General features: G+C 41.4%; 1 protein-coding gene across 5 annotated transcripts in view; it reads right to left on the bottom strand.

The window, feature by feature from the left end:
* The window catches only part of PIK3AP1 (phosphoinositide-3-kinase adaptor protein 1), a 49057-nt gene that overhangs the window by 13444 nt on the left and 21045 nt on the right, over positions 1–14568 (bottom strand). For all 5 annotated transcript variants that reach the window (XM_030485761.1, XM_030485759.1, XM_030485760.1 and 2 more), the window contains 6 exons: positions 11746–11894; positions 10851–10995; positions 9152–9294; positions 7846–7978; positions 7015–7211; positions 4982–5171 (listed from right to left, as the gene is read on the bottom strand). In XM_030485761.1, coding sequence (XP_030341621.1) covers positions 4982–5171; positions 7015–7211; positions 7846–7978; positions 9152–9294; positions 10851–10995; positions 11746–11894 — 957 coding nt within the window. The remainder of the gene's footprint in view (positions 1–4981; positions 5172–7014; positions 7212–7845; positions 7979–9151; positions 9295–10850; positions 10996–11745; positions 11895–14568) is intronic.

Consider the following 14568-nt stretch of genomic DNA (forward strand, 5'->3'; position numbering starts at 1 on the left):
GCTCTGCAGTCCATGCCAAGCTGCATGCTGCTGGAGCTAATTGCACATCACTTACCTAATATAAAGGTCACTTAAGTTTTGCTGCATTACTACATGGAAGCACAGATTTGACATTTGAGCATCCTGACATATCAGCCCTACAGACCTGTATTTTTCTGTAGAGCGATATTTCCACCTTGCAGCCACCTCAATTACTTTTAACATAGCTCTTAGAAATGAGCCTATAGCAAATACAGGCCTAGAGGAAAGCCACCACTTTATGGATTTGGGGGCAGAACGGGATGTGAGAGGCGTGCAAAGTTCCTTTCGTCCTCTGTGGAGGCAATAGTAGCTTCCCAGCTTTAGCTGTTCTCTGCAGGATTACTAAACCTAAAAGCAGTGCAGCAATAGGATACTGCAGGGTTTGTTTTCTATCACATAGTCAATGTAGTTAAATGAATCAACTAGTTAGTTCTCCTTCAAAGACATGGTTGCCACCTCACTACCCTCTTGCACATGGGCCTGTCTAGCATACAGATGAGACCTAACATCTCATCCATGTACCAAAATTGAGAACGAGCTTTAGACTTCATCTATGACACCTTCTGTTCCATTTACTGCAAAAACAGGCTAGTGAGACGGAAGTGACAAGAAGGTGGTGCACACAAACTTGAGCATAACAGGAAAGGTCCCCAGATTTTCCTGAGGCTATTGGGGAAAGCTGGTCTGAAGGTTTAGTGGGAAGAGGGTTAAGTAGTTCCTAGATGTCAGAATTTAGTAGCTAAAAGATATTTATTCAAAGATTTTTAAGTTTCCCTTTGCGGGGTTTAAGGCTTCAGAAGGGAGTGAAGAGAGAGTAAGACAGAAGACAAGTTATGACCTACAGACCCTTCACAATAGCTAACATATCCATGCATAGGCACCCTTTAGAAAGCAGTAACACCCTTCTCTCTAAACATCTGCAAACTCTAGATGTATTTGTGCACATGAAGCAAGCTACCTCTTTATAGAGACCAGTCCTTTATTATGCAAGACAAAGGCTCCAGTGTGTTGGCATAAATTACAACTCAGAACTTTATAAGCAGTTATATTTTTGTGCACAATTCTCTCAGTTTGCTCAAGAATAACAAGGAGATTGCTGTTTCGTGCATTATGTAAATAAAAAATAAAAATCAATATGGGCAGTGTTGAAAGCTTGGTTGCAAGAGAATAAAAATGGTGGAGGATGGAGAAGATATACAAGAAAGTAGAGTAAGGGCATCACAACTTATACGTGAACTAACATATATTCTTTAGGTGCTGGAGGTCTGCAAATTACAGGACAATAGATTTCAGTCAGCTGAAACTCTCCAGGATAAAGGATTAAATCTCTGCATGAAACTCTCACTATCCAGGGTCTGAGTGTCCACACAGCTCACAGATACAGAAACAGTGCTAAGAACCCAGGTTTGTTTCCACCAGCCCTTAGCCACTGCCACTGTCTGACCTTGGACAGAGGAAATACAGCCTAACTGTTTCCTCAAGTAAAACAGCATAACACACACACCAGGCAGTTTAATCTTCACACAGATCAAACAGGTTTTCAGCACTTTCAGGAGTCCTTGCTCTCAGAGCCCATGCTGCACACAACTCCAGCCTACCTGAAATACTCTCTTTGCAAAAATCAGCAGGAGGTGCTGGTGAAAGGAAAGCAGGAAAAGCAAAGCACTTTATCTGATGCTGTAGTTCATACTAGCAGATTGACATGATGGAGATAACTCTCCCTTTTTGCTATTCAGCCACTGTGTGACTCAGCTAAATGACATTTACCTGCAACCTGCATCAACCTGCAGCATATTCTAGAAAATTATTGTTTGACTTTACAGGTATTTGAAAAATGTAATAGAAGGAAAGTGCTCTTCCAAAGCAGGAACAATTAGATTAATGATAAGAAATTAAATAAAGCAATTCAATCTCATAAGTAAAAAACAGCAAACAAGGTAACAGCAGGGGCTAGTAAATTCCCACTGATTTGGAGTACCTTATGATCTACACTGCACAGGACAGTAAGACCTACCTGGAAAAGAACACTCCCCTCCAGCAGAAAGGGAGGCAGTGTTCTGTAGATTAACAAAATCTTTACTTTTTTTTTTTTTAATTCCATCATTTATCTCAAAGGGACAACTAGCAACTCAACACAGGTGTGTGCATCTCCAGCTTAAGCAAAACTGGGCCCTTGCACAGCTTCTGCACTCTCTCTGTAAATATTTTCCCAAGACCAAATGCAGAGAGAAAAAAAACAACACATAAAAACACACTGAAAAATCAGAAGTGGAATGAGGAGTACAAGAACAGAACACTGCAGTATTCAAGTATTTGCTACTGCTTTTAACTCATTACAATGGCTCCAGTCTTCTATTACCTTATTCTCAAACTAGATCCTGCCAGAAAAATTGACCCTGTGGTATCTAACCTTCCTTTGATCAGCCTCTGAAAAAATGTGGTGGAAGCACATCTTGATCACAACAAATGGGCATGCAGCCACAGTATGGCTACACTTCAAATAGCCCAGGTATTGTCCTGTACACCACAGCCATAACTACTCACATAAGAGCTCACACTGAGAAAGTACGTCAGTGGAAGTTGATTGTGATGTCCTAGGGAGTTTTTCATCCTCATAAACCTTTAAGTCAGTACAAAAGCTTGAAGCCTTTATTTGTGATGGCAATTGTAAACCAGCCAGCACCCATTAATTTCAGTGAGGGTTTGCCTGTGTGCTGGTACTCTAAATAATATTGAAAGACCTTCACTTTGAGAGAACCAATCTAAGTGTTGAGCATTGTGCCAATTTAAACTTACATGTTACAATACGGGTAGGTTTTAAGCACTGATCAGACAAGCTGTAAATATTCTTCAGGCAAAGACTAACAGATTATATAAGAACAGGGACTTTTCAGTAAAATTCTCCTAGTGTATTGCTCCTGAACACAAATCTCTGCTACATTCCACTCAAGAGAACTCCATAAGAAGCAGGAAACATTCCTTGCTGTGGTGTAAGCCATATACAGCATCTCACCGATGAGGAAAACATTTTGAAACACAGACTCATTCAGCTCTGCTTCTGAGTAAAGGAATCATAAGTACCTACTTTAGGGACAGCTAAAGAGTTTTTATCTTTCTAGCCCTACTAGACTTGCAAAGCCTGCAGCACATTTGCACACCAGGAGAACTTTCTGGTGCTGATTCCAGAAAACTCTGCCACCCTGCTGATGTGGCTGTGCTTGCAGAAGCTTCCCCTAAAGGAAATATGCTTGCTGGACCTTTGCTACTGAGGAGGCTTAAGGAAAGCAGCCCAACTTAGGCTTCAAATGCACAACCTTTCCCACCTCATAGCAACCTTTCCTAGCTCTCCATCTCTGTGCCTGCCAGCCAAGCAGGCTCTGCTTTGTGTATTCATCCAAAACACCAGCCAACCTCCCCCCTGAGATCTATCAGTCAGAGTAAGCAAGGGCAGGATAACCTGTGTACTTGAATTGTTTAACTTAATGTGGTTTTTCAGAGAAGCTTTTCAGAGTCCAGGTCAAAATTGATAAATTACAAGGAGCTTGATTTGCATCCACAAAAGAAAGGAATATCCCCTGCATAGTTTCTGAGAGATCTGGACATTTCAGGATGGAAGAAGAGAAGTTTGGCTTAGTGGTTTTAAGCATGGTTTTTCCCTCCACAGACTTAGTCAATCAACCCCATTCAGGGATGCACTGGTTGGTTGCAGCGCTTCCAAACATCTAGAAATTCTCACCCCCATTACTGCGAACAGCAGTAGCTTTGTTCCTTAGGAGTCCAACCAGGCTTACTGCTTAATCTCCACCTGAAGGCAGAATAATCCTGGTTTTGGTGGCAAAACTATCCCTGCAGAGGCCAAAACTTCAGAGAAGAGTTTCAGACGGAGATTTCAGGCAGAGTACCGACAAAGTCTTCTGGACTCCATAATCAATGAAAATGTGTTTTATAACATTATTTAATCTAAAACAGGAGCAAACCAGCCCAGGACAGATATAGCCTATAAGCAGAAGTGTTTCAGTAAGAAAGCTTTCTCCATGAAGCAGCACACTTAAAACTGCAGACACACTAGAAGTCCTTATGCAGGTACTTAAACTATAATTAGCTAGATTCTCTGCTCGCCAAGGGAATCATAAAATATATCAGTGGAATGAATCTAGACCAAAGAGGCAGATAAGTAAGAACAACAAATTTACAATTGCTTAACATAGGTGCTTAATTTGATATTTTCAATCAGCCTCACTGAATATTAATGGAATGGTGAAAAAATTAAACATCTGCATATTTATCAGAATTAGCTCTATATTTTTAGCAATAAACCAAGCAGATTAGAATAATGATTTTTCACTTACAATCTTTTCAGTATATATTCCTAAATATTCATTTTCTTTTGTTCTCAAGTTGCTGAGCTAGAACCCCAGCTCTTGTTTTTTCAGTTTCCCAGTTGTCAGAAAAACGCATCTTACATAGTGTACTTTTCCACCAGTGGCTGTAAATCAGTGTCCCTAACTCCCTGAATCTCAAGAGAGAGAAACAGGACATAGTAAAAATTTGGTCTCTTCCAAGTGCTAGTTCACTTGCTCAGTGTTCAGGGAGCCCTCGAAGCGCAGAGGAAACAGCTTTTGGCCTTGTAGAGTGGCAATCAGAGAAAGGTTTAGAGCAATTTTATTAGCCAGCCAGCATCAGAGCTGGAGCATGGTTTCCTTGTGGTGAGAGCAGAAAAGCTATAACCAGCCCTTACTCTGAAATCCAGCTGAGGCACTGCTATGTATAGGAGAGACAGATACATAGCAGATACACTGCTATGTATAGGAGAGCTTAGACCTCTTGAACAGGGGCTCTGAGCAACCTGATCTAGTTGAAGATGTCTCTGCTCATTGCAGAGGGGGTAACTAGATGACCTTTAGAGGTCCTGTCCAATCCAAACCATCCTATGATTCTGTGATTCTATGAATATACATACAAAGGTCTTCTGGGGCAGGAGGGACAAATCCAGCCATGGATTCATAAAGCTCTTCGTCGGAGCCAGGATTCAAGGAACACTTCATTAACAGATCAGTGGACAGATGAGCCATGGACTCATAAACAGACTCATCCTCCTTGCCTTGCATCAGCTCTTCCTTAATGTGGCTCTTCAGCATATCTGCAGTTTCCTGGAGAGGAAGGAGGGCAAGGAAAAAAATAACCAAGAAATTATCAAGTCTCATTTAGATGAAGAATCTGGAAAATTAAAGTGAGCAAAAGCTATTGTACTCTGCCATCACTGATGGAAAAGATCTTCTAAAAGAAGCCCATTCCCAAAGACTAAGGCTTCTCAAAGGAATTAAATCCCGACTACAGCTGATGGGCCCAGCCTTCAAGATCCATGTTGTAATAACAGGTAATGAAAGTGGTAGAAGTTGGTGCTGACACACATCTGAATAGCTATTACAGCCTCTCACCCCCTCAATTTCATGTCCTACGTGATGCCTGCAAACTTCTAGAACATAAGCAAAGCTCATTCTAAAAACGCAAATGCTTGACAAAGGCTATTTTGGGATAAGCGTGGCTGACCATAAGGGGGAAAGCTTGCCATATGCAGAGCACTTACAAGAAAGCAAAGTTTTAGTTTTGGTGTAGATTCAGTTTCAGTTTCCTAGTATTAGCAGCAGCATGTAACACCCAGAGTGGGAGTACACAGACCCTTTTTTGTGACAGTAACAGGAAACCTCACAGCAGGCAGTTGTTCATGTAATATAGGCAACTTTCAATTCACAGGACAGCAGAACCCTTGCTCACATATTTGCAGCATGGGGTGGGGGAAGAGCAGTGCAGATCTTCACCAAACGATGCAAGAGAGCAAAATGTAAATCTTCATTCCAGCCTCCTCCCCAGGTTCCAACTATGTCACAGCTACAGCCGTCTTAACTGGTTGCACTACTGTAAGAAATTCTTCCATCCACAACCGCCACCTCATGGGCCCTCAATCCACAGGGCATGTGTATCAAAACTGTCTACACATGCTTTCTTCCACAGTCAAAATAGGTCAGGCAGGTAGCTCATAAGATGGCTTTAGCGAGGTGCAGAGGAACTTTTGTCAGGGAGAAAACTAGGTGAGTAACTGGGTTTACTGGGACTTTCAGACATTCGTGCTAGTCATGCTTCTAGTCACAACCTTGCAGTGGACACAGCCATGCAGATAATTCGTGTGCTCAGGTAGTAAGCTGCACAGATAACTTGAGGGTCAGTAAGCAGAACCTACTCTTAACACAGCTCTCGTGCTGGTGGAAAGAAGGACACAGGAAGAGCACAGTACTGCAATAAGAGGTTGGAAGGATTTCCTAAGCATCTCTCACATATCCCAGTGCAAAGATTTTAATCACACAATTTACAGTGTCTGCAGCCCTCCTGATATCAGAACAGGAAATGGCCTTTATTTAGCTCTTATATATAACCTTAAATTCATGCTTATGTCAAGAAGCAAGCCCCAAGTCTAAGAGCCACCCATGCCTCCTAAATAGGACTTCAACACTTCTGCCATAATTGGTTGGCAGAACCACACTAAGGCTGGCAGATCTATCACCCACCATTCAGACAACTCTTAGGGACAATTATACACATCTTTTCAGCTGAAAGCAAAGGAAAATATGTAAGTGGGATGAAGGGGCTGTGGTTTTCCCAAGATCAGATGTTAGAAGAGTACACCAGGCACCAACCATATCCCTGCAGAAACTTCATTAGATGAATGGATGATAAGGAAACCCAGCCATGGCAGTCTCTGCTTCCCTCTTACTTGTTTCTGCGCAAAACCCCCAAGAACTTCCCCACCTCCAGAGACCCAACCCTCCAGCCTGAAGCTTCCAGTGTGGCTGGATGTCTGTGTTCTACACCCTACCACAACACACTGCTCCCTTTGTTACCCCTTCACTCCTGCTCCCACAACACCAAGCAACAAGCTTGGTGTCACTGCCCACACCTGCTGTGGGACAATGCAGAAGGACGGCTGCTTCCTCTTACCACGTATTCATCAATGAATTGGCGAAGGTCCTTAAAGCCATGCTTTTCTGCTATGGTGTTTGGATAGTGGCCATATTTGTTAGCTACACTGTAGGCCTGCAGCGCTCCTGGGCAAGTGAGCAGCAAGGCAGTGAGGTTCTTCAGCCCATATCTTGCAGAAAAGTGAAGCAGAGTTGGCAACTCCTCATCCCTCTGATCTGTGAGAACATGAATCTGTTAGAATCTAAGTTTTTCTTTAGCAGCAGAGCCAATAAGCTTAAGTCCTATGACCTTTAGTGGGGAATCTGGCACTGTAATAGCTTAATATATGTAGGATCCCAAGTTTGCAAAGACCTCTTAGATCATCATACCAGTAGAATCCAGCTGCTGTAAGGTAACCATGTCATGGTGCCACAACAATCCAACTGCTGAGTGCCCACTGTGCACCTTCAAGCAGAATCATGGGGTTGGGGGAAAAGGACTGCGCTGGGGAGAAATGCCATACGAGACTGGGTGAAGAACAAGGGAGAAAATATGGGAGACATTTTGGGGAGCATCATCTTTTGACTTTGGTTGTGTCTGAAGCTGTCCATAGCCACATCTGTTGCAGTGCAAGGAAGTGACGCTGATGCATATAATAAAGAAAGGGTCACCCAACCCAAATGGCAATCCCCCTTCTACAGGCATCATCAGAAATCTAGCTTCCTGGCTGAGATCCAAGATGTTTGAAACAGCCTGTGCAGGTACCACACACTTGCAGCATTAAGGCTGCATTAAGGCATTAAGGCGCTCCAAGGTAAAACAACCAATACAGGTGAGGTTTAAAAATGAAACAAAAATCTTTCAACTTACTTGTTGTCATATCTTCTTCTTCCAGCTGGTTGATTCCAAACAGGTGTAAGCCGCTGGCAGGAATGTTCTTCTTGAGTGACTCAGTCAACAGTTTGTCCAGTGCTTCTATGCTGTATGGCACGATTTTAAAGGCCTAGAGGTAAATGGAAAGTGATTTTGTTTGAGGGTGCCTGGAGATTCAGTTAAGGTGAGATTTATAAGGTGTTTATTTAGCACATATAAGAAAACAGTAGGCATAAACACTAAAGGAAGCAGTGTTCAGGCCAAGCAAAGAACATAAATAGCTTCCTGGTCGAAAAACTAAGTATCAGGAATCTGAGCAGATGAGGACCATACTCTCCAGAACAAGACAGAGTACAATGAGAAAGTCGCTCACGCAACTGGAAGCACAGAAAACTCTTACTTCCTGATTCCTTGACAGGTATACTCTTACTTCTGAAACTTTTCCAGCAAAGTGTCACTCCTGCTCTAAGTATGAACTAGTTCATTCTGAATTGCTCTTTGTACACTCTGGGTTTGTCTTTTGAACTGGTTCTTAGCCAAAAACTGCATGCCTGTTCCCCAAGTAGAGGCACAGCACAGTGCCAACTGCTCCACAACCTGAACTGAAAACAAAGGGAAAGACAGTCTCTCCTGCCCCAGGTATACTCATGACTAGCAATACTACTCTGTACTACATGGCTGAGATGCCAGCAGGCAGGAAAGCAAAAAAAAAAAAAAAAAGGAGAAAGAAAACAAAAACAAACCACACAAAACAAACCAACCAAACAAACCCGCACCTGGAGAATTTCCTGTGCAAGATTTACCCTTCTAATAGGGTTGAGGTACCTCAACTGCGCAAAATGTGATATGAGAACTGAGAAGTGGCTTTAAAGAAGTGCTAAGAATAAACAAATCATTTTACATTACTTCATTCAGCTAGTATGAATCTTTGCTACCTATTCACATCTTTTCCAAGAACCCTTAGGTACAAATTTCCAAACAATTTATTCCTTTATGATACTTCCTTTTACATCAAGTTCTGTCATCCCAATCTTTTCAAGTCATCAAGGTCTGAATGTGAGGATTGACTGCATTTTTTTGTTAGTTGGCTAGCCTGAGTCACCTTAGCAGCTATTTGCTCCAGAGACAGGAAAAGCACCAATGCTTTCCCTAAAAGGGGATGTTCAGGTTATGTGAAAATCCGTAAGTAACCTTGCATTTATTCTCTTCAGAAGAGCTACTTCATGGAAATATTCTTGCTCATTTCCACTTGCCTAGTCTCTGAGAAAGCTAGTTTCCAAAGCAGGTGTTTGCTAGTCATTACCTGACACATGAACTGTACCGGGCTGGCTGCATTAGCCAACAGACTGCTGATTTCTTCCATGTCAGTATGATACGTGACACTTGTTTCTCCCACCATCAAGTCCCCTGAATATATCTGCAGAGGCACTGTCCCAGGTGTTAAATCTTTGAAAAGAAAGAGAAGAAATCAGCGTTAAGAACAAATGTGAATGAGTCTGCATCAAATACCCTAGGATAGCAGGAGTTTGGAGATACTCCCAGTTGAACACCAAAACAGTTTCTGTTATATTGAATTCCTGAATACATGAATACATGAAGAAAAGTAGATTATATTGGTCTGAACACTAGGTAGCAAAGTACTTTGGAACTACCTTCTTCATAGCTATATCAATGCATTTCACCTGTGACTTGCTAGGTCCTCTGCTAACAGTAGTCTGGACTACTTATGTTAACAGTACACCACCTCAAACAAAACGGCCTCACATCTCTCCATCCCTGGCTTTCTCTGGAGCAGTCTCTAAACATGCCATAAAATAGGAGAGCTGGTGAAGAAGAGGATTGGAACCAGAAAAGACACTAGGGGTTTTGCAACCTGTCAGCCTCATTAGCCTCTGAAGGAGATCAACTTAAAAGAATTCAAGTCTTGCAACTTTACCCATGCACAGGATGTATCTCCTACCTGCAGCTTGGGAGCTTCTCAGTGTTTTGTCTAATGTGCATTCATAGGTCTGAACTTTCTCTTTGAAACACAAGTATATTGAATCTCACTGAAATTAATCTTTCCCTGGTGACTATTAATGTCTTGAGAAATGATGAAATAGTTACAGTCATACACAAAAGCAACTAAACAGATATTTCTCTTAATGCTCAAAACTGCAGAGCTTACATAGTTGTACACTCCATCAACGTCATGTTGATAATTCAAAGGTCATGTTTATAATTCAAAGTGCAAGATTAGTTTCTGGGTCCATGTTTAAATTGTAAATCTTGATTTAAGACAGATTAAGTTGAACATTTTTATGTAGGTGAAGTCACCTTCTTTAAATCAATGCACCTCACTGACTTTACAGAAGTTGCTATGATTACTATTACTCTCTATTCCCATAGCTGGCATAATAACTCTTCAAAAGGACAGACCAAAGTAGATTAAATAAAATCATGCTGCAAAACTACTATCAATCTGTAGGACTCTGAATTCTTGCCCCTAAAGTTTAGTGAATCTAAAGTTTAGACAACTTACAGTTTTGTAAATGTAAATATCTAGAGGGACAGAACATACCTATATTAAAAGGCAAACCAGGATAAACAGTTTCAGCACTGATCACACAGACATCACCACACACTAAGCACATGCTGTTATACTCATGGAATTATTTACTGGCACTTACGTTCTCTTGGTGCCCTGCCAATGCTAATGGTTATAACACACAGTCAAGTTCAAAGTGCTTTACAAGCTGCAATCTGTTCTCAGAACTCCCAGTAAGGTGTTTTCACACTGCAACTCTGCCACTGCTGAGGGGAAAACAGAGCCCCCAGCAAAAATCTATCTCAGTTTCTCACCACAGAGGTATGACAGAGAATGCAAATTCAAGATTTCCTGGCCTCAAGTTTTCTTGCATTGCAACCTTTACCCTTAGCCCTCTGGCACTTTTCATAACAGGCAGGTTGAGATAGAAAGGAAGCAATGGGTGGAGGGTAGGGGAAATCTCAGCCCAGCTTACTTGGAGCCTCCACAGAGATTGTGTACTCATTCTCCATCTCAGCCAGAACACGCACAGATGATGCATTCTCTGGAGAGAATTCAACTTCAGTTTTCATTTCGCCATCTAGTTTACATTTCATGATAATATAAACTGTTGTCTGCACCTAAGAGAAAAGGCATTACAACATGCAGGTTCCCAACGTAAGAACACTTACTTTGTTAAGCCCCTTTTCTAGGAATTTTGTTGTCATTGCAACCAACACATACATTATCAGCTGTCATTTTCATGGTCCTGAATGCTTTTCAGGACCATCTTCCAGTCACAGACATTGACAGGTGACTTCTGTTACAGCTTGCACCAGCATAGATAGATGCATTAAGCTGATAAAACTCCAGATTTGTCAGCTAGATTCATAAACTGATTAAAGCTAGATTTATAGAATTATTTAGTTTCAACTCTATGAGTCTCTTCCCTCAAGCAGCACACTCCCACTCTAAACAGAAACGAAGAAAGAAACTTAGACTTTCTCCATGTGAGGAGATGCTATACTAAGAAATGCTTGTTTTCAGAGAGGAGCCACGATCCAAGCTCTTTGGCACTTATAGCACATGCACCAGAATTGTCATATTAGATTGCATTCAGGCTCTGGAGTTAAGCAGCTATGTTCATGAGACTGTCAATAAGTGACATTGCAGCCTACATAACACTGGGCACAGCATGTTACCCAGCTATTTCTGGGTCTAGGGAACCGAGCTCATGAAACAGAGCCACTGAGGACAGGGGGCTGAGAGGAGAGGTGACAGAACAGGAATTAGGGACTAATTCCCAGGCCTGTAAAGCTTTCCACTACAGAGCAGCATGAGTTGCACCAGCTCATGATAAGAATGTAGCCCAAGGAGTGGACACACAGTACCCCACACCGTATGCGATCAGGCTGCACCACCAGATGATCCCCAGTACTCTTGGATGATCCATGTTCATCACTCATGGCAAGTCTGTGGGAGTAAATTAGGTTCTTCTCGTCTTCTGTTTCTGTATCAGTCACAGAGTCACAGCCGGAGTCTAAAATAAAGCACACAAGGTCCTGTCATTACATCATTCCCCTTTGCTGAAAATGCATATCATACACATGCATCCTGATAAACAGCCAGTGAGATGGTGGGGTGGAACTTGCTTTTCTTCTCAATGTAATGCTCAGGAAAGGAGATCTAGTCGAAGAAAGGGAAACTACAGAGCTTCCTCTTTTTGTTTTTCCCCCTTAAAAGGATTGCTGGGGAACATTCACAAAGACATAAAAGTGCTGTTGTAACACTGAACATGCTTACAAAACAAACAACAATGCCACTCTTTGCTGAGATGGATAGTCCCTTCTCATGTTAGATAAGAGAATTAGGATGTTGATGTCTAATGTAAGAACGATCAGCGACTGGACCCATCTGAATCTAGCTGTGCTCTGAGCACGTTGTAGGATGGGCAGCAGCCTTTAGTTTTCCTCTTCTAAAGTAAATGAAGAAAACCAACTTTTCTTGCTTTTCAGTAGTAACTTTAGTTTTCTGGATCCTGCTTATGGTGCTCACCCCAACTCCCAAGTTGATTACTGTGATGACAAAATACAACATGAAGCAATAGCCTTAAGGGATCCTGTCCCTCAAGCAAGAGCTATAAGCTGCTGTATCTATACAGGAGTGAAATTGAAATGTACCAGAGCCTTCTCATTGAAGAATAACAATTCTCTACCCAAACAAACCCAAAAGTAGAAGTAAACACATGTAACCCTACCATCTGTGTGTACAAAACAATGTTCTCATTCCTGTTTCCCACTACCAGCATGGATATTGATGGAAGAGCAAAAAAAACTGAATTGGTATCACTGGCTGCAAGGAAAAAAACTAGCAAGAATTAAAATAGATTACAGGATGTCTACCCCTTCCAGGAAATACTTTTCCCAACTAGAGACATGAAACACCAGATGATTTTGTATCTACTTAGTAGAGAGTGCTTTCTTATCTAGTTTCTACCTCTTGATTCACAAGTCATGCCTTTTATCACCTGTCTCCCAAAACATGGGGTGAAAGTCACTGACTCCCCCTTGTCAGAAGACTAGCATGAATTCTTAAAACTCAATCTGCCATGGCCAAAATTTTCCAAACCTTGGAAAACTGTGGAGTAGTCAAGGATTTAAGACAACATTTTGAAAGTTATTTTTTATTTACTACTTACTGTAAAACACATCCGTAAAGAGCAGTATAAACTATTTACTAGATAAAATCTCAGATTTGGACTGGCAGAGTTCTTACACTGGTAAGAAATGCTCTATTTAAAATGCTCAGTCCTGATGAGAAAGACCTGAGAGACCAACTGCACTGTCTAGCCTGTGGCATCCATACAGTGAAGCTGCCAACAGCCCAGGTTTTACTCGGAATCTCCCAATCTCTATGTACGCCAAGTTTCCACAAAACAAGAAAGTCAAAGTTGTTAAAACAGGCTTCTATAGGAGTTCATGCTAGTTTCAAACAGTGAAGCTAGAAGTCAGTCAGGAATTTAAATCATTATTATCATCATCATAACCATCACCACCAAAAACTTAGGATATTTGAAATTTGGTCATACACTTTTTTAATATATATTTTATATACATTTAAACGGGATTTTATGAATTATATGATTGCAACTCTGCTTTCAGGAGACAGGTTTTAAGCCACAAAATTTTAGCAAATTATTCAGCTGAAATTTAGAATTTGTGGTACACATTCGCCTACCTTTATGTATGTGAATCATTCCACATGGCAAGTAAGCCTACTCACATGAGTACAAGTACGTTGCTGCTTTAATATTTGCTGTAGAAAGAGTAGAGCAAAAAATCTGCAGCTCTAAAGTTCAAGGTATCACCACCAACACTGACATTTCTTAAACAAACCTAGAACAGTACATGTAATTTAGCAAATAGATTTTCATACTGCACCAACACAAATCTGTAGATTTGACTAAGAAACTACTCTGACACAAGGCTGTGCACTGAAGGTGGTCTTTTGGATTTTCAGACAGTGGTAATACTACAGAAAATGGACTGAAACTTTAAATTCGTTAACTCAATATTTTTAATTGATACTGTCCAAAGTCAGCAGCTGCAAGAGCCAGACCCCACTTTTGGGAACCCTTCTTTTAGGGAAAGGTGGACTACTCCCACCTGGGAGTGTCAGGCTGCCCAGGAGAAAATAAAGCACTGGTCCCACATCCTTTCCTTACATGATGGCCATCACACCAGGCATTTGGCATATGCAGAGCAAGACACCATGTCTTTTGGGGAGGAGGAGAAGAGGCAACTCTTACTAGAATAGTGACTCTGTAATCTCTGTTGGTTACTTCCAATACGACTAAATCAGAAAGACTAAGCTCACCACAGATTAGACAGAGCAAATGATGACCAAATTACAGCAAAGCATTAAAGTTCCTGCAACATATGCACAAGCTGACACTTGCCAGCATGCTGATACTAAGGGCATCATACCCACCCCAATATGGCACTATTACTGTGGTAATTTGTATCTTATTTGCCTAACATACAGTTGATTTCAGAGGAAAATGAAACCTAAAGCTGTGGATCTCAGCTACAACATCTACAGTAAGCAAGGATAAGAGGGTTGTAAAGAGAGAACAAGCCCCCTGGTCTCTCTGCTTTGCTGATGGTGTTTGATACTAGAAAAAAAATAGCAGATTAAGAATAACCTGAGCTTTT

Source organism: Strigops habroptila, chromosome 5 (genome assembly GCF_004027225.2).
Source record: "Strigops habroptila isolate Jane chromosome 5, bStrHab1.2.pri, whole genome shotgun sequence".
In the NCBI taxonomy this organism is placed as follows: Eukaryota; Metazoa; Chordata; class Aves; order Psittaciformes; family Psittacidae; genus Strigops; species Strigops habroptila.